General features: G+C 29.9%; 1 protein-coding gene across 1 annotated transcript in view; it reads left to right on the forward strand.

Annotated features, from left to right (window-relative positions):
• Positions 1 to 11,921: 11,921 nt before the first annotated feature.
• Positions 11,922 to 20,232, forward strand: part of LOC107451482 (cyclic nucleotide-gated cation channel-like) — a 38,224-nt gene continuing 29,913 nt past the window's right edge. Inside the window, exon 1 of the mRNA XM_016067598.4 lies at positions 11,922 to 14,181. Coding sequence (XP_015923084.2) covers positions 12,879 to 14,181 — 1,303 coding nt within the window. The 5' untranslated portion in view covers positions 11,922 to 12,878. The remainder of the gene's footprint in view (positions 14,182 to 20,232) is intronic.

A 20,232-nucleotide genomic window follows, 5' to 3' on the forward strand; every position in this document is an offset into this window, starting at 1 on the left:
TTAAGCAGAGTTTTCTGAGAATGTGAAGATTCATAATTGGACACATTTGATTTCTTCTAAAAATATTAATTTTATTTTCGAACTCTAACAAATTGGAATAACCATGGAGTCATATTTATGGATGCTCTTCATTTCATTTATGCTTTTCCTTGAAGCATAATTTTCATGCCTTGAACTTTAACATTGAAATAACTAAAAAGTTTCAATTTGTTCATTCATGAGGACTAGAGAAACATTTTTTTGTCATAGGTTTAGAATTGGGTACTTGAAATTCAAGAAGAAGAAGATCATATATACCCACACATGTGACCTATAACGTCAGTGCCAGCTGATCGCTTGTAAAGAAAATGGCGTGTTAAAGTTGAGCTAAACTTCCCCACATAAATCAAAATGTTAATGTAAGAGAATTAAATAGAGCGCTGCATCGCACATCGAATATATTGAAATATAATTTTTCCTCATCAACATCTTTCACTTAACTTAGGTTTATTATTTGTTTATGTATTTTATTCTAACCATAATATATTTTTCGATGCATAAGAAGGCAACTTTGATACATAAGAAGTTTGTTATACATAGATTTTGTTCTACATTGCTGTGCGCCGGTCTTTGTGTTAAGTTAGAAATATAAAATGAAAGAATTATAATCTGAATGTGTCACTATTAGAAAGAATTATAATTAGAATGTGTCTCTAAAACTTAAGAGAATTGATACTTGACGGGCTTGGTTCATTCGAAATAGAATGGAAAGAACAGTTGTTAACGCAAATAAATGCCGCATTTCAACAACCAATCACGATCGAGATACCCACACTACAACAATTGGTGGAATTAATAAAAAAAAATAAGGAATTTTATTTGTTTTCGTTTAAAATTATGGTTTTCTATTTGAACAAGGTTCGTAAGAAACTAAATTATTTCTTCGTCATTTAAAACTGAAGAATACATTTGTTTTAATCATGCAATTTAATTCGAAGTAGTTTAACCGTGTTTATTTTAAGTATTTGCTTTGATTTTGCGGTCGAAGTTAAGATCATATGACACTCCGTTACCGTTTTTAACTCTCTCCAAAATCTCTTATTTTTATTCACGTAAGTTTGATATTTTTTGAGGGCACCTGTGCATTTCATCAGAATTGAAGCAATGCTCAATTACGTCAAATCTTATGTACGCGAGAGTACAGAATGTAAAGTAAAAGTGCGCGAAAACACTTCATTTAGTAACGAAAAACCATCTGTAAGTGCAACAAATAATTTTAAAGAGAAAAATAAACGTTCACTAGAGTTTCTGTTTAAGAGTTTCTTTATCTAGAGTTTCTTAATTAGTTCGTCCTAGGTTTCTGTAGCATAGTTCAGTTTTATTGTAAAAATAATTATTATGTTTTTATTAACCTTGGTGAATTTTAGGTTTCAATTTTTGGTAATTAACAAAAAGCATTATATGGTTTTAAGTAAGCTCCTCGAAATTAGAATAAATGGTTAAAAGATTTCCTAGGCAAAAAAGGCTTAAATCAGGTAAAATCAAAACAGTGCATTTTCATAGAGCAAGATTAAATCATAATGCTAGCCATTTACGTTGATGATGGAATTTTAATAGGTCCTAAGAAGGTAAAACTTGTTAGTTTTATTGAAAACTTACAAAAAGAGTTTGAGATAACTTCATGTGAAAAACCAGATTCATTTTTGGGAATATGAATATTGGAATGGAAATAAAATTCATCAAGCAATAGAAATCATCATGCAAATCAAATAATAGATACATTCAGAATGCAAAATCACCCAAAACTCCGATGATAAAGTCAAGCAATAAATCAGATCTTGAAAAAATGAATTTCCCACACAGAGAAATAGTTGGAAGAATTCTATATTTTTCATCAAGAACAAGACTAGATATAACTTTTGCGGTAAATAACGGAAGCAAACATGCTGAGAATCCATATCGAAAAGCTAAAAGAATTTTAAGACACTTAAAAGGAGTCGTTTATTCAAAAGATGGTAACTAGTTGCCCATTGTGATTCTAATTATGCAAGAGATCCTGCAACACGTAAAAGTACCACAGGTTATGTGATATTTTTCTGTGAAAGTTTAATAAGCTGGTGTTAAGGAAAATAATCTATAGTTGCAACATCTAGTGCCGAAGCAGAATATATTGCAGCTGCAGAATGTTGTCGAGAGCTGATCTACATTAAAACTCTAATAGAAAAAATGAATGGAAATAAAAATTTTGCAACTGTAAATATAGGTAACCAAAGTGCAATAAGTTTGATAAAAAGAAAAAAGAAAAACGGTGTTATGAACAAACGAAGCAAACATATATATGTGAGATTTCATGTCATAAATGGAAAAGTCGATAAAGGTTTGATATACATTAAATATTGTTCCAACAGATAGACAAATAGCTGACACTTTTATTAAAGTGCTTGGACCAAATAAGTTTAATAAATTTAAAGTTAAATTAATAAAATAAGATATATTAAGCAAGATTTACTTTGTTAAAAAAACATTGGATTAAGAACTATTTAGGTAAAAATTAAACTTGAACATAAAAAATGGGATACCTGCAAGTGACGTAGTGTGGGTATATCGATCCTATCTTGTTTACGTTTGCAACTGTTCTTTCCATTCTATTTCGAGTAAGCCAAGCCCGTCAAGTATCCATTTTCTTGAGTAGCACATTCTATATTCCTACACGAAGATTTCTTGTTAAAGATTTAAATTCTTTTATTATATATTTCTTACTTAACACAAAGACAGGCATGAATCCACGTAGAACATTAACTTATTATGCATCGAAGTTGCCATGTATACAAAACAAAAATATATCACGGTTACAATTAAATACATAAACAAATAATAAATCTAAGTTAAATTAAAGGACTAGAAAGACATATATTTCAACAAATTCGATGACCGATACGGGTCTGCATTGAATTAACTTCGCGTAAATTAACATTCTGACTTATGTGGAGAAACCTAGCTCAACTTTAGCGCGCCATTTTGCTTAGAAACGATCAGCTGGAACTGACGTCATAGTTCACGCGTGGGGGTATTGTGATCTTCTTGAAGTGCAAGTACCCAATTAAGGATGTGTGCTGTAAAAATAATTATTAACCTTATAAAATACTTGAGTTTGTATTTGTTTTTATTAACCTTATAAAATATTTAAGTGGCAACGTTTTTGTCGATTAACGTGAAGTAAAAACTAATGTCGTAAAAATGATCTGCGAAATCACAATTTCACAACTGAAGAGGCGTGACGTCAAGCTCGTACTCTGTATTTTAAAATAAATATTAACATAGAATGGGAAACGAAAATGTACTCTGCATGTTTTTGTGTATATGTTATGTTGTATTAGATGTTTGTTTGGCAACGAATCTTTATTTTATTCGTCCTTAAATCACTGCGCCAAGCAATTTTAATAGGATTCATTGTGTTGGCATATGGCTTTCAGTTTTTAGTGTGATTGTGCAATGTTTATTAATAATGATCTATTGTTCCTCTGTGATAAATACGAGCATTTCGCTAAACTATATTCTCACTACCTCTCCATTGTCTCTGAAAATTCTTTTCCCTCCGATTTGCCTCTCTCGGCTACTGCGTTTTTTCTAGTTTTGTTTTTGATCCTTATCTTTTGTTTTTCGTTGACAACTATACGTTTACAGTTTCAAATCACTTTTGTCTCTTCATTCACATCTGGCGAGTCTTGAGACTGGGTGCCATTTCTTTGAGATTTGAAACATGTCAACTTTTGTTACATCTTCAATATTTTGAAGTAAATGAATATTTAAAGTCAACTAGTTATGTAATATAAATGATTAAGAAAAGTTTTCAGATACGCAAGTAAGCAAGTTTTCAGATACCGAACTTTTATTCAGCAATATTTCTTTTACTATATTTGGTTAGATCTTAGCCATAGATGTAGGTCTACGGTTAGGCTATATTCCGAGGTGTCTCCTGGATTATCGTCTAGCGTGTCGCCAAAATAAGCGCGGTCGTTCCTTTTATAGCAACCCGCACAGAAACCTCTAAAAAGGTACGTCGATATTTCATTTTTTACTCCTAATATTAGATTTTATGCATTTCCATTTTAATGCTATTTCCTTGTTTTAGTTTGATATAGAATGTATATTTTTTTCGGATTATAATTTTTGCATATTTTAATTCTGTTTTTTGTCCAGACACATTTTGTTTGACTGGACATAGCAAGTAAACAGAAGGGGCTCTAAAAAAACATTCAATTTTCACCAATTGGCATCTCCAAATGTACTTTTACCCTTTATTTAGAATTAATAATATAAATTACAAGTATATAGGACATTGATTTGTATTTCCAGAATATTTTTGGAAATTATATATCTCTTTTTACTTTTAAAAATATTTCTCATCCGAAAATATTTCTGAAACTTTCTCAATATGGTGAGAGATGGTACATTTTTTAATTGATTCAAGAAATTAAAACTTAAAATTTTACCACAAAAAATGTGCTTTTTAATTCTGTCAAAAAAATCCTGAATTTCGTAAAGCAGTTAAGTTGTAAAAAGGGTCCCATCCTTCTCAACTTTTTAAATGAGCTATATTCTTAAATATTCAATTGTTTTCATTATTTGTATCTAAATTTTGTTAAGTAAAATTTCACAAGTGCCGGTTGTCTAAAAAAAGGAAAACGATAAAAATTTAAACGGAAAAAAGTATTTTTAACAAGATAAAAACAAAATGCAAAGAAAGGGAAATAAGTTTTAAGAGGAGTTACTGCTAACCTTCAAATATATATTTAGAGACGATTTTAGATAAAAACTAGCTGAATACCGATTTTATTTTAATACAGATTTTCTTCATACGGGGTGGGAAAAAAACAATCAAAATAACAGTACAGAGCAACACAAAACAGAAAAACAGATACCAACATAATAAATAAGGCTGAAATAGTTCCGTTTTTAAAATTTATTACTATATTTTATCTTTTCCAATGACTTTACGCTATTAGATTAAGCAAAACACGTTTTTAGTAGTTCGCCCTATCCAATATAAAGATTAATTGTATTCAGATTTGGCATGATGCTATCGCTGAAGGCTAACTCATAATATTCAAAATCTACCTCTAGCATGCGATTTTCTCCGTTACTTCAGAGAGACCATAAAACACCTTTTTTAACAGTATTGATGTTAAAGCTGCCCAGCATTGGTGCAATTTTAATAGATACTAATATAATACATTGTAACCTATCTTTATATATTTGCTACCTATAAAAACTGCACCAATTATCACAATACCAGTACAAAAATTTATTAAGCGCCATTAGCGTCTGTATCATAATGGTTAACCATTTCTCTATTAATTTGCTTCATAGTTCTTATATTTAAAAAAAACTAAACTCAATAGCTCGACAGCTCATAGAGGCTCAATGCCTACTGTGCCCATCTCAGTTTTCTTTACCTTGGACTCTAGGGTGCAGGAGTAGGTGTTCGGTTAGGTGGTTAGCCTAGCGCGGAACCCCCAGTGTTTACTTCCCAAGCATGCTTGGTACTCATTTATCGACCCTCTGAAGGGATGAAAGGCTGAGTCAACCTTGCCCGGTCCGATGATCGAACCCAGGACCTGTGGCAAGGGAGCGTGAAGCGCAGTTCTTATATCATATGTAGCTTATTTTTTATTTCAGTTAGTTCCTATTACCAACATAAATGCTGGTTAGTTCCATTAAAAAAGTCCTCCACGAAGGCAAATTTCTCCCAATACTTGATTCAGGAGTTTCCTTATCTTCTGGATTGGGTTCAAATTACAAGGCTAAGGAGTTGAACATTAGTAGTCGTAAACCCAAAATTGAATCGGCTGTTCAACGACGGTTGTAAAATAAAATAAAATTCAAGAAATATTTAACAGATAAATGGAGAAAAACTTCCTTTTCGGACTAGCCTGGGATTTCCAGCTGCCTGACAAATTGTTGTTCCAGACTATATTTCCGGGCTATAACTTCAAGCAAATTGTATTTCGTCCGATCTTCTACAACCTCAAAAAATCATTTACCATTCACTCTTTCGATACCACCAAAACCCCATGAGCGGTTCACTCGTCTACCACGATTGTATTTTCTCCTACCGAATTTACTTTCATCAATTTATATAACCACACAGGACCACCTCCAATTATATCATTCTCTCACATACATGCACCAATACACACTTCTCTACAAATATTATGCCAATTAACCACAGTTTTTCTTGATATCACAGTCACCTCATTCACGAGACTATTTGTACCACATATACCCAATATATATATATATATATATATATATATATATATATATATATATATATATATATATATATATATATATATATATATATTTATATATATATAATAATAATAATAATAATAAATAAATAAATACAAGAAAACACGAAGAAAGTTAAGAAAAACAGTAAGTATCATTTAATGCGCTTAAGCTGCAAGTAAACAGAACTCATTAGATATGTTCAAAATGAAGAATAAAACAAAGAAAAATAATAGACAAATTAAAAAAAGGGGAGGAAATAACAAGTAAAAAAAATAACAAACAACAATTTAAAAAAAAAAAAAAAAAAAGGTGAATTTTTATTTAAAAAAACCGGGGGAAAAAAATATATAATCTTTTCTTCAGCCCATACGATTATATCTGCAAAACGATTATAATTTTCCCATGTGCAAATCCATTTCAGGTAAATCCATAGCCAAAATTATTTACTAAATAATTTCTTTGTTAATTTGTATAATTTTTCCATGTGCAAATTCATTTCGGGCAAATCCGTGGCTAAAATTATCTACTAAAATTTTGTTTTTTTGCTAATTTTTCCATGTGCAAATCCATTTCGGGCAAATCCGTGTTAAAATTATCGATCATAATTTTTTTCTTTGATAATTTAAATAATTTTTCTATGTGCTAATCCATATCGTGCAAATCCACGGCTAAAATTATTCGCAAAAACAGGCAATTTATGTTTCTCTTTTCTATTTCATATGTTTTCTTAAATAAATATCTATCTTCTAATACTATTTATGATCAATTTCTAAAATTATCCAGTATAATATTACCTTGCGCACATCCATTTCGGGCCCATCCTTGGTAACTAACAAGTCAAAGCTAGGAATAACAAATCACTTCAGCAGTGCAGTAAGAACGACACTTTAAAACCCTCTTGTTACACTCAATTTGCGCATTTGTTTTCATATTTTGTAGTCTGGCAATCCTTCTGAGAAAGCATTTTTAAATCATTCTTGAAAAATTTTCTGTCCTTGTAAGTTGATCTGATTTTGCTACTCGCTTTATAGTCCCCTTTTTAATGTTTTTTTCTTTTATTTTATTTTCTGTTTCTACATGTTACTTATTTTTACTTTTTGTGATCTTTTTTATTTGCTGTTATTTTTTAAAAAAATTTTTGAGTGCTCCTCACACTATTGTATTAATATATTTTGCTTCGGCTTTATTGATACAATATCAGAAAGCACTCTGTTTTGCGGATATAATCGTGTGGGCTGAAGAAAAGATTATATCTTTTTTTTTCCGCGGTTTTTTTAAATAAAAATTCACCTTTTTTTTTAAACTGTTGTTTGTTATTTTTTTACTTGTTATTTCCCCCCCCCCCTTTTTTAATTTGTCTATTACTTTTCTTTGTTTTATTCTTCATTTTGAACATATATATATATATATATATATATCCATTCATATTATATACATATATATATATATATATATATATATATATATATATATATATATATATATATATATATATATAATATGAATGTCTGTGTGTATGTGTGTTTTACAGACTCCTAATCTCAAACCATCCGACAAAAAGTGATACAATTTGGCATACAGATCTAGTTCGAAACACGGGGAAGGTCACTGTCGTCATTAGAACATTCTACGACGAACCATTCGAGTGGGAAGGATGAAAGACGAAATGGAATTTTCTGATTGTTTAAGGGTTAGTCATTGTCCTAATTTTATAATTATTTAGTTTATTTTATAACCGTCGTTGAATAGTCGACCGAATTTTCAGTTTACGACTACCAATGATCTACTCCATATCTTTGTAATTTTGAACCCAATCCATAAGACAAGGAAACTCCTGGATCAAGTATTGGGAGAAATTTACCTTCGCAGAGGATTTTTTGATGGAACTAACTCTCACCTGCGCTTCATGGAAAGGAAAACCTCCCAAGGTAAGCCCGATGGCAAGGGGACTCTAACCCATGATCCACCCACCACTGAGGATATTTTACGTCAGCACTGAGGTTGATGTAAGCTGGGTGTGAAATTCGAATCGACCAAAAAACGCTGGGATTCGAATCCTTTTCACCTTTTCATTGGGAGGCCAGCGCTCCTGAGCCACCATGGTTCAAATTATTAATTATAATTATTTTTTAATTGGGTACCTGCACATCAAGAAGACCAATACCCATACATGTGCTCAATGACGTTAGCGCAGTTAATCGTTTATAAGCAAAATGGTGCGCTAAACTTGAGCTAAGTTTCTCTACATAAGTTAGAATGTTAATTAACGTGAAGTTAATTAAATATAACGCAGCATCGGGCAACAAATTTGTTGAAATAGGATTCTTCCTCGTCTTTTATTCAACTTCGATTTACTATTCGTTTAGGTATTTAATTTAAACAGTGATCTATTTTTGTTTTGTGCACCTGGCAACTTCAATGCATAATTAGTTTGTTTATGTTCCACATGGCTTCATGTCTGCCTTTGTGTTAAGTAAGAAATAAAAACGTGTTCGGCGCAGTTTCAGAACATATTTTTTTTCCAGTGATAATGATAGTTAAAACAACTTTTTACACCACTAATAAATATTTTAAACTGTAAATTAAAGGCCGATAGAGAAATGATCACTCTAAGTCCTTATCAAGGTCTTATAAGAATTCTTTTGTTTTTAAAATTTTGGCTTTAGTTTGCCACTGATAAATGCGTTTCGCACAAAACTGAAACGTTTAAATGTTATGCAATAAGTATCAAACATAATAATGCATGTATAAAATATTATATAGATATATTTGGTTATTATTAAAACTGCACCAATATTAAACAATTTTGAAACCGATTCTGTGGAAATAAATACCTTACGTCTCTTTGAAAGGGATATGCAGGGGAGAAAATTACTTACTAGTGGCATTTTTTGACTATCATTAGTAGGCCGTGAGCAATATCATGCCAAGTGATGCTAAATACAGAATGGATGCTAAAAATTAGCTGCACCGGAAAGTAATGTCGTTTCGGTGCATTTGATATTTGTTATCAAGATTTTATTTTCAATAAATAATGTATTCACCCTCGTTAGCAACAACCTTTCAATGCAGGATCGAAAATGAATCGAAAAAAGTGAATTGATTTTTAAAACTAACGAATATTTAATGCTCCGAAACGACATTACTTTCCAGTCCGCCTGATACGAGATGATGAACTTCAAAAAACGTATTTTTTCTAATATAATAACGTAAAGCCATCGAGAAGGATAACAAATATCAATAAATAAATAAAAATAAATACTTTATTTTCACTGATTCATGCATATCCCTAAGATGTCACTTACCTGGTTTTTTCACTACGCACTTCAATTGTGTCTGTATATGCTTTTCAGGTTTTAGCATGATTTCGTAATGTTGTTCAATACTGATGAATTGATATTTTTTATTCACCCCGAACGAAGAACGGGTATTCAGTTTGTACGTAAATATTAAAGCCTCAATCTCACGCATATCCATTCTTTGAACCACGTATCGCCCTAAATTTCAAAATCATTCAAATATTGCGTAGCTTTTAAGGGGGGAAAGGGGTTTGCGATTTTCTAGTTTTGCAGAAAAGGAGGATTATGTGCTATGTTTAAGTAAGGCACTAATATATATACACAAAAATATATATACACAATATAATATATATACACAAAAAAATTTTATAAAAAATTACATTTGGATAATTTTTAAACATGACATAAAAGTTGTTGAGAATTCGAAGAAAGATAAAGCAGGAAAAAATTTCTTCAAGGAGTTAAAGAAGTTAAGATTTTTGACTACAAACGAAAAAGACAAAAGATTCCTATAGAATATTCTATTCAAAAATTTTAGAAAATAAATTTAAATTTTAGTATAATTTAAAGAAACGTCTCTGATTTCAATTTTATCCTAAAATTAGATTACTATAGTATGAGTGAAAATTAAGCAAAAAAACAATAGGTAGGGTGATTGTGCCCTTTAGATCTCAGCTTAGGAGCATCTTAATTAACTAATTTTTGAGCAGAAGGGTGGAGAAAATCCAACATTACACACACACAAACAAACGAAAAACATGTTTAAGAAATATTTGAACGACCTTTTTATTGGTTATAAATTTTTGAATACAGCTTATTTGAAATTTAGTAGTTAAAATTTGTATTTTATTTCCTTTTAACTCGAAAGATAAAAAAGCGGCGATTTTATTGGTTAAAAATTTTTGAATGAAGCTTATTTGAAATTTAGTAGTTAAAATTTGTATTTTATTTCCTTTTAACTCGAAAGATAAAAAAGCGGCGATTTTATTGGTTAAAAATTTTTGAATGCAGCTTGTTTGAAATTTAGTAATTAAAATTTGTATTTTATTTCCTTTTAACTCGAAAGATAAAAAAGCGGCGATTTTATTGGTTACAAATTTTTTAATGCAGCTTATTTGAAATTTAGTAGTTAAAATTTGTATTTTATTTCCTTTTAACTCGAAAGATAAAAAAGCGACGGTCAGGTAGTGGGTTAAAGCTTATGGTTAGTATAACACTAAACTTGCTCTAAGAAAACAAACTTTTCTGAATTTTTTCACATTAAAAGTTTCTTTGGGTTCTGAGATACGTTCAAGGTTACAAGTCAAAAGAAAAAAAACATAAAAATAATAATAATCATAAATTTACTATTTAAGAATAGAATTTTTTTTAAAAAAATGTATTTTTATATTAGAGGAACCACAACGGCAGCCATCATGTTTATCAAGTTGATTTCCAGCATTAATCTCTACTGAAACAGTCGAATTTTGAGTATAAATCTATCTAAGAAAATAGTTTTCCATTCTTAAAATGTTGTTTTCAAGTTAATATAATAATCAATTTTGACCGTTGCTTAATAATATTAGTCAGATCTCCGAACATGCTAAAATTACTGATGTAACTTTTTAAGCATGAATCGCTCCTTTTCAATTTGACCTGAATAATTATAATTAGTCTAAGCATGTGCCTATTCTAGCCTCAATCAGCCAGGTTTTTTAGTGCAGGCCTTAGTTTTGAAGTTTATTTATTATTGAAATGTATTCATGACAAGGACATATCCTTTCCTAAATTACTATTTTCTAAAGTATTCAGATGTTTTTTTTTTTTTAAATTTTAAACTTTTTTATAATTTACAACAATTTACAATAGTTTTGTCAAATTTACAATTCAATAAGCTGTCACGTATGCATAACGCATTATATTCGAAATGGCCTACATTTTAACATTCTAAATTTTGTAAAGTAAAATATCTTATAGAATATTTTAACTAATTTAAATTATATGAAAAAAATTGAATTATTCTTGCATTCATTTAAAATATATTTTTAAATCCATTCTAAATTATTAAATATATATTGCTAAATATGTTTCATTCGATATTTTCTATTAAATATATTTTACGTAATATATTTTAACACAAAAACCAAACTAATGAAGCATAATAACAAATATTTTAAAAAATATATTTCCTTCGATTTATGAAGTTTTACACGCAAACTTGAAATCAAACCTCACTATTCCATTTCCCTGAAAAATAAGCATTTAAGAATTCTTTAACTCAAACGACCCCGCGTTTCAGGAAAGATAGAAGAAAAAATCATCTCCTGTAAGATAACTCCTCCTCTGCGACGTTCGGAACACCCCTCTGTCTGGTAGTGGTGTCGTCCACATCTTTTCAGCCGGTTGTCCCCCGACTCCTCTCTCCTCTCTCTCTCTCTTTCATCCTCATCCTCTGTTCTGTCTTCTCTGTCTCGTCATAAACAAATCCTCATTTTATTATTATAGTTTGCAGTTCTTCGTCTCTGTTCTTTGCTTGTGGATTTGAATTTTGTGAATATCTTATAAGGATTATTCTCATCTCTACATCTGTGTTCTCACATTTACGGTTAGAGTGAAAGAACGGATTCGTCCCGTCCGGAAGATGGGAAGTGACTGGTTTTGGAATGTGAATAGTCGCCGGCATTAATGAATCGTTCGATTTCAGTTTTTAAAAAAAAGTTTATTTTTGTGTTCGTATCGATGAGCGGAAGTGCTAGGAATGAGCAAAGAAAACGTTCCTTCCGGATCCTATGGCAGACGATCTACAATCCAGAGGCAGACGACGAATGAACAGAATGTGGTTTCCTGTTGACAGAACGTTCCCCAAAGAATGCCCGGAGTGTGTTAATGAAGGGGTGCGAAGTGGAAGAACAATGTTCTTCGCACGAGGGGCAGATCACCCCAACCCTTTCATGCCACTTCCATATCCACTAATATCGCCGTTACTCCGCAAACTTAAGAATATTACACACTGGAATAATAATTTCCAGCGGAAAAATGGAACAATTTATAGGTAGGCCTCGTTCTTTGTAGCTTCTTAGTAGAAATAAGAACAGGACGAAAATTAAAGGCCCACTTTTTTTCGGATTTAACTAACTTTTAAGAAATTTTTTCCTACATTTTGAATGTGATACTGCAATTGATAAATAGTGTAATGATAGATTTTTTTCCTTAAGCCTAATGAAGACTTATTGATGGGGTCCAAAAACTGCACACGAATTTTTTTTAGAAATAGAATTGATGATCAAATGAACTGAATGCCTGTAGAAATGTCATGAAAAAGCCATGAAAAAAATTCCACTACCTGCTCTTCGTGGACCACGAGAAGCGAGAGGCATCGTCAAGTACACGCCCTGTTCTCCCCAGGACATGCAACTAGACGACGATTTGGAAGATATCGCGATCGTAAGCAACGCGGCACCAGAGAGTGTCAAGTATGGAAGTGGATCGCTGACGGCCAACGGCCCGCGGGTCGTACCGGGCATCATCACGACGACCGGTAATGTAGACCGATTGCAGAATGCGGGCCGCAGCGTCAGCAACACACGCATCCAGACAGCCTCGCCTGCCTTGTATGGGACCAAGTCCACTGAGAACCTCAAGTCCGGCTCCAGACAATCATTGCTGGAGTCTGTCAGCAACCGTTTCCTTGGAACAACAGGATTGAAGAGAAGATCCAGGGACTCCACGATGGCTTTTGTGAACAGGGCCCACGTCAGTAGTGACCTTGATATGTCACGAAAGACCAGGGACCAGAGACGGAAGAGTGACAAGCGTGAATCCTCTACGTCAGCTGGCAGCGCTGACAGACCAAAATGCAATTGGTCTTTTGTGTTCGATCCTGCCGGTAGGCTGTCCTACTACTGGTCGGTGGTAGTCAGCATAGCTTTCTTATATAACTTCTGGGTAATGATATACCGTTTCGCCTTCCAAGAGATAAACAGGTCCACCATCGGCATATGGTTTACATTCGATTACCTGGCGGATCTGCTGTATGCCCTGGACGTTGGTTTCCATTTCCGAACGGGATACCTTGAGGAAGGTGTGCTACAGACAGACACAGTTAAACTGCGCACCAACTACATGAACTCCAGCATGTTTTACATCGACTGCTTATGTCTTCTGCCGTTGGACGTCCTTTATCTATCCATTGGTTTCAATTCTGTCCTACGTTGTTTTAGGCTAGTGAAGATCTATCGTTTCTGGGCCTTCCTCGACAGGACAGAGCGCCACACAAACTTCCCAAATGTGTTCCGGGCCGTGAACCTGACCCACTACGTTCTCGTCATCTTTCACTGGAATGCTTGCCTATATCACATCATCGCGAACAATGGTGGTTTCGGTTCAAGTGATTGGTTCTTTCCTAGTGATACTCACTGTAAAGACGATATGTGTAAATACCTGCATGCCTTTTACTGGAGTGTACTCGCCCTCAGCACAATAGGTGATTTACCCAGACCCAGGACTAAGGGCGAGTACTTTTTTCTCATCATACAACTCATATCGGGTCTATTCTTACTCGCAGCGGTACTCGGGCACATATCGAACATTGTCACCAACATCAGCTCTAGTAGAAAAGAATTTCAAGGTAAAGTGCATTTTTTATATCACATTATATTAATATAGGGTGAGTTTTTATCCAATTAATGTCCAAGGTACGATTCTCAATGTTTGTCAATGTATATGTTCATCGTTAAATATGTGGATCTCTTTTAGGTATGATTCTCAAAATGTATCGAATCACTATGTATCGAATCACTGTTTCAAAATGCGCCGAATTCACGGTTTTTTTTATATACATGTTAATAAGAAGGCATCAAAAGCTCATATGAATTAATTTTATTAAAGGCAACATTAATTAATTGTTTTTAATATTTGCTTTTTTTAATTTTCCAATCTTTCTTTCATTTTATTAAATTTAATTCATTTTAATGATTTTTAAAAGAAAAGAGTTGAGTTTAAGTTTAAGTAGTAAACTTTCCAAATAATTTCTTTCTTCAACATTTAATAATGACATGCAAAATATTATAAATTGTGACTGGGGCTCTAATGGCATAGTATACATGAAGCGTTTTCATGATATATAATTATTTTAAAAGAATTAATAACAGGTATGTGTAAAAAAATCTAACAGACCTGCTGAAAAAGGTAAATTTATCTAAATTGAAACAAACAGAAAGGCATAAAATATATTTTATTCCCGCTTTCCTACTCTAGCTTGCTTACTCAAGGATTTTATGCGTTCACTATCTTAACTGACATTCATAATCACTAAATTTTAAATAACATTTTATGAAATTGTTAAATGTGTAATTCTTAATCAGTACCAAGTTACAGAAAGTGAAATTCAAAAAATAAAAGGGCAATGGTAAATTTATGAATATTTTTAAGTTTACTTGGTTTAAACACTCACTTCAGGAGATTTTTAAACCCAATATTATTTTTAAGTTTAAAAAATTTAAAATAAAAAACTCCTGAAATGTTTTTTTTTCGTTATCACTTTATTATTACTTTTATTATTATTATTTTTCAATTACCATAAAAACTTCTGGTGTTTATAAATTCTGGTAATTCTAGTAAAATATAGTTGGTAAATTCTGGTGTTTATAAAAAGAATAAATTTTAAAATATAAAAAATATTATAATTATTAAATCTAGTACTTGATTTTATATCTTAGAATAAAAGATTATTAATATTTCCTCCAAAAATATTTTTCAACATAAATTTTTTTTTTCCTGATTTTTACTTCTTCATCAACTATTTTTTTAAATGCTTTTCACTCTCTATAATCACTCTGGTTTGCAATTAATTTATAGTTTCAATTTCATTTTTCTGAATTTAATATAATCTTATTAATTATTTCACCATGAACCATCCAATTAAAGTTATAACTATTCTGAAAATTCTACTTTAGTTGAATAATTATGCTTATTTTACCTTATATCCTGTTAATAATATAATTCACTGGATCTAAAGCTAAATTATTGAAAACAGTTGCTTCCTTGATGATTAAATAGGATGTTTACTTGAATAAAAAAACTTTAAAATATAATTTGATACCATCGTTATCTGTCAAAATACTTTATAAACATATAATATTTATAAATAATCGTTTAAAAAAAAGATCATTAGTTTTCTTTTATTTTATTTGAAAAACCAAAATTGCAATCTTGCCAGAAATTTTTTAAACCAGGGAAAAATTAAATGGAAACATTATTAATAACATGGAATAACATTTTTTAAAGAAATATACGGATATGTTTAGTTAGAAAAGCAGTTTTTAAAATAAATTTGCAAGTAAATTCTTTCTTCATAATAAAATCATAAAATTGATGGCTTTAGTAGATTATAAGGATTATAGGATGGGGTTGCATGTATAGCAGCAGAGGAATTGTTAGATTATTTTTAGGTCAATCTTCAGAACATTTTTGGAGGTACCATGATCAATGGTCAGCTGTTTTTTATTTGTACTTTTTGTCGATCGCTATTGTCTTTTAATCGCCTCTTTTTTATCGAAAATATTAAGTTGATTAATATTACTTAAAAGTAACACTATATATATATATATATATATATATATATATATATATATATATATATATATATATATATATATATATATATATATATATATATATATATATATATATCAATATATATATATATATATATATCACTTATATATATATATATATATATATATATATATATATATATATATATATATATATATATATATATATATATATATATATATATATCAACGTCAATCGTATATTTTGAATCAAACGTCATCGTATATTTTGAAAATGCTTTTCACGTGTTAAACATTAATCAAATGCAGAACTGCTGAAAAAATATCATTAATTTATCCACTTTTAAAGTATGATTTGTGAAACGCTGAAAATATAGCAGAGATTAAAAGTTTGGAAAAGTAAAAAAGAGTTTACCTTGAATACTTAAAAAAAATCTCTTTTTTAAACAACTGTGACAAAAATCTTCCTATGAAAATGTTAAATAGGTGTGTTTTGTACTAAAAACACATTACCAATGCATAGAAAAACAAATGAATCGGAAATATTTGAATTTTGTCACTTGATTTGGTTTTATATTACCAAAACTTGCTCTATATATTTGTAATAAACAGAAAAAGTAAATAATAAAAATATAAAATAATAATATGAAATAATAATGATATGAAATAATAATAACGTAAAATAATAGTATAAAATAGTAAAATAATAGTATAAAATAGTAAAATAATAGTATAAAATAGTAAAATAATAGTATAAAATAGTAAAATAATAGTATAAAATAGTAAAATAAAATACACACTGAATATCAATTAGCTTAAGTGATTGGAAAGTGCACTTTATGCTTATTAATTATTAAAGTGAGTAATAATTTTAGTAATGAAAATAGACTTAAAATCACACTTTCACAAATAATACCCTTTTCTATCAAAAGTTTTTCTTAGCCCTTACAGCATAAGGATATAATGGTTCTTTAAACAAATATGGTCTAATAGTCAAATTTTCTATAGCGGTCAATTTTTTAATTCCTTTTATGGTATTTTTACTATTTGTGTATTTTACCAAATCCTTAAACATTTCTCTCGAATTAAAGAATTTATGCAGTCATTCATTACACTTTGTAGAAAATTGTACAGGATAATTTTATACAAAATTGATTTTAATAATTATATACTACTTTTTGTTAACTCGTTCATTAATTTATAAATTTTGTATAACACGACATTCAGCACTTTCTTGAAATTATATAGTTCTACCTGACAAAATCCAAAACCTTAAGTAAATTGGTTAAAAAGATGTCAAGTTTTAAAATTTATAACACAGCATTTTGTTCAAAAATAAAATCTTTACTTAATTTTGAAATTCTTTTTTTAGATTTCGCCACTCGTTGTTGATTTAAGAGGGTACCTGCTTACATCAAATAATTTTTAATCATATAAATTAATGGAAAATTGCAAAAGTGTAATTTTTCCCTTACATTTTCACAGTTTTTAATTATTACAGTGAGTAATTTTTTCCAAAGATATACTAGTGAAAGTAAAAAGCAACAATAACACTAATAGAGTTCAAGCAGTTGACAGGTTTTCAGCTCAACTCTTGCTGCCAAATCTTTCAGGGTAGTATCCCGTAAAATAAGGGGTCAGGAATTTAAATCCAATGAAAAAAATTATATGTTTATTTAAAGAAAGCATTCTTTTTGGTAGTATGCTCTAAATTATCTCTTAAATTACTTATCACTAAAAGCAAAAGCACTTTAAAAAAATACATTTCAAACTAATTTAAATAGAATTATTAATTTAAGATGATTTATAAAATCTTTGAATTTGGTAGAAAGTATAAAAGTTACTCTAAGAATTCTAATATACTCTAAGTGCTCTAATAATACGACATACTCTAAGAATTCTATTCTATTCTTTTTAATATGAGCATTAAGCTAGATAGTTCATTGTTCAGAAAATCAGGTAAGAGTTGTAAAATATTTATCTCTATGGAAACTTCTCTTTTTATCTATAAACTTGTTGCTTTTATCGCCTTGGTTACAGATAAATACTTAGCGTTCACTTTCCTTAACAAACACTCCTTTCATTATTGAACTTAGATTATTTAAAATTCTATATTATTGGAAATTTTTAAGTGCGTTGAACCATAATATTGTTCAAATATACTGCAATCTTAATGTGGAGTTGAGTTGAACCATATTATCTTCAAATAAATCTCTCTTAAAATTTATTACTCGGTGCTATGGTTCAACTTAAACGTCAGCAATTAATTCTTCTTAAACTTACACGATACTGTGGATCAATTTAAGAGTCTGCAGCTAACTCTTCTTAAAATTTTTTACACGATACTATTCAAATTAAACGTCAGCAATTAATTCTTCTTAAACTTGATTACACGATACTGTGAATCAATTTAAAAATCAGCAGCTAACCCTTCTTACATTTTTTACACGATACTATTCAAATTAAACGTCAGCAATTAATTCTTCTTAAACTTGATTGCACAATGCTATGGTTCAACCTAAATGGAAGGATGATACAATTTAACAACTTATTAAACTTGCCGCAATTTCGCTCTATATTAAGGTTCAAGATGCTGAATCTTTCCTTTTTCAAAAAACATTAAGATCGCAAACTAAACATCGAACATTAAAAAAAAAAAAATCGCTCCTTTTTGATACATTTCTACAGAACGTTAAATGTGCTTTCTTGTCTGCCGTATCAGTTTTTAATAATCGTTAAAACTTTCCTCTCTTAAGTGATAATTTGCTACCCTTAATGTATGAACTTTCGACAAATATATATTAAAGTTTGCAATAGAGGAATAACTTGTTTATGAATGTAATAAAAATAATAATAATAAACCGGAATTCGAGAAACATTTTAAAACTTTTATTTCTTTGCAAGCAGATTAAATTTCCAGCACTCGTGGATTCACCAAGCTTATTGAAGTGCAAGCGAAACGAACTCCAAGCAATAATTCACAAAAGAATACAAAATTGGAATCAGGAATTGTTCGAAATAGCGTGGGGTTGCTTTAAAGTGTTTATTGAGAGAAAAGAATGTATCAAGGAAGTGAAATCGAAAATGCGAAAGCGAGTATTTGTCGTGAGAAATTTCTCGTTTTATATATCCACGTTTCGCATATTTCATACCACATTTTCCATAACAATTGATTTAACCAAAAAAATATGTCAAGATCAAGGGGGAATATACAAAATAAAACCATAATTTTATAGACTTATAATAATATATCTCTGTCGGGGAAAAAGAAAGATTTGAATTTTAGTTCCATTAATAAATTGCGCTACTCATTATGAATTTTTTTGGAATAGCAATTACTGCTTTGGTTGGTATGACAACTATTACTTCATATAGCGAGTGAATAAAGGAGATTCCATAAACCAGTCCATAACCAGTAAAAGCCATAACGATTCCATAACCAGTAAAAGCAGTCGATCTGATGGTTAATGAAAGAGCTTATTAGTGAATCGTTGTGTTAGGAATCAGTTGTAAATGTGAGAAACAGTTTGTAAATACATAAAAAAAAACTTTTAATAAATAATTTGTAGTTGAGTGTTAAATTTTTTAAAATACTTTCTGAGAATTTTTAAATTATACAATTTATAAAAACACATTTAGAGACTATCTAAAAAGTGTTTTCTATATAATATAAAATTTCAATGAATAAAGTTTATATTTATTTCTAAACTTTCGATTCGTCTCTCTCAATAAATATATTTCGAAATGAATCTTATTTATCCATGCAGACTATGAAGAAATTACTCTAAATTATTTCAGGCACAAACTTCATCAATTTTTATTTTACCAAAGTATAGAATCAGCCAAAATTGACTTTCAATGAGTGATTAAAATTTTTGTTTGCATATTATTTATTTAAATTATAACTTAATAACTTAACAACTATTGCGTAAATATTTATAAAAATATTTTAAACTATTTTATATATAAAAACTGTTTTTTGAAGAGGAGAATATTGAAATTTCAAAATTGGACCTAAAATAATTTTCGAAAATGCTTAATTTCTCAAACTATTGACTCAAAGCATCTTATTTTTCTATCTTCCAACTTAAAATATTTTAATA

This window comes from Parasteatoda tepidariorum, chromosome 6, assembly GCF_982258835.1.
Source record: "Parasteatoda tepidariorum strain Cologne lab strain chromosome 6, Ptep-v5.0, whole genome shotgun sequence".
NCBI classification, from domain to species: Eukaryota; Metazoa; Arthropoda; class Arachnida; order Araneae; family Theridiidae; genus Parasteatoda; species Parasteatoda tepidariorum.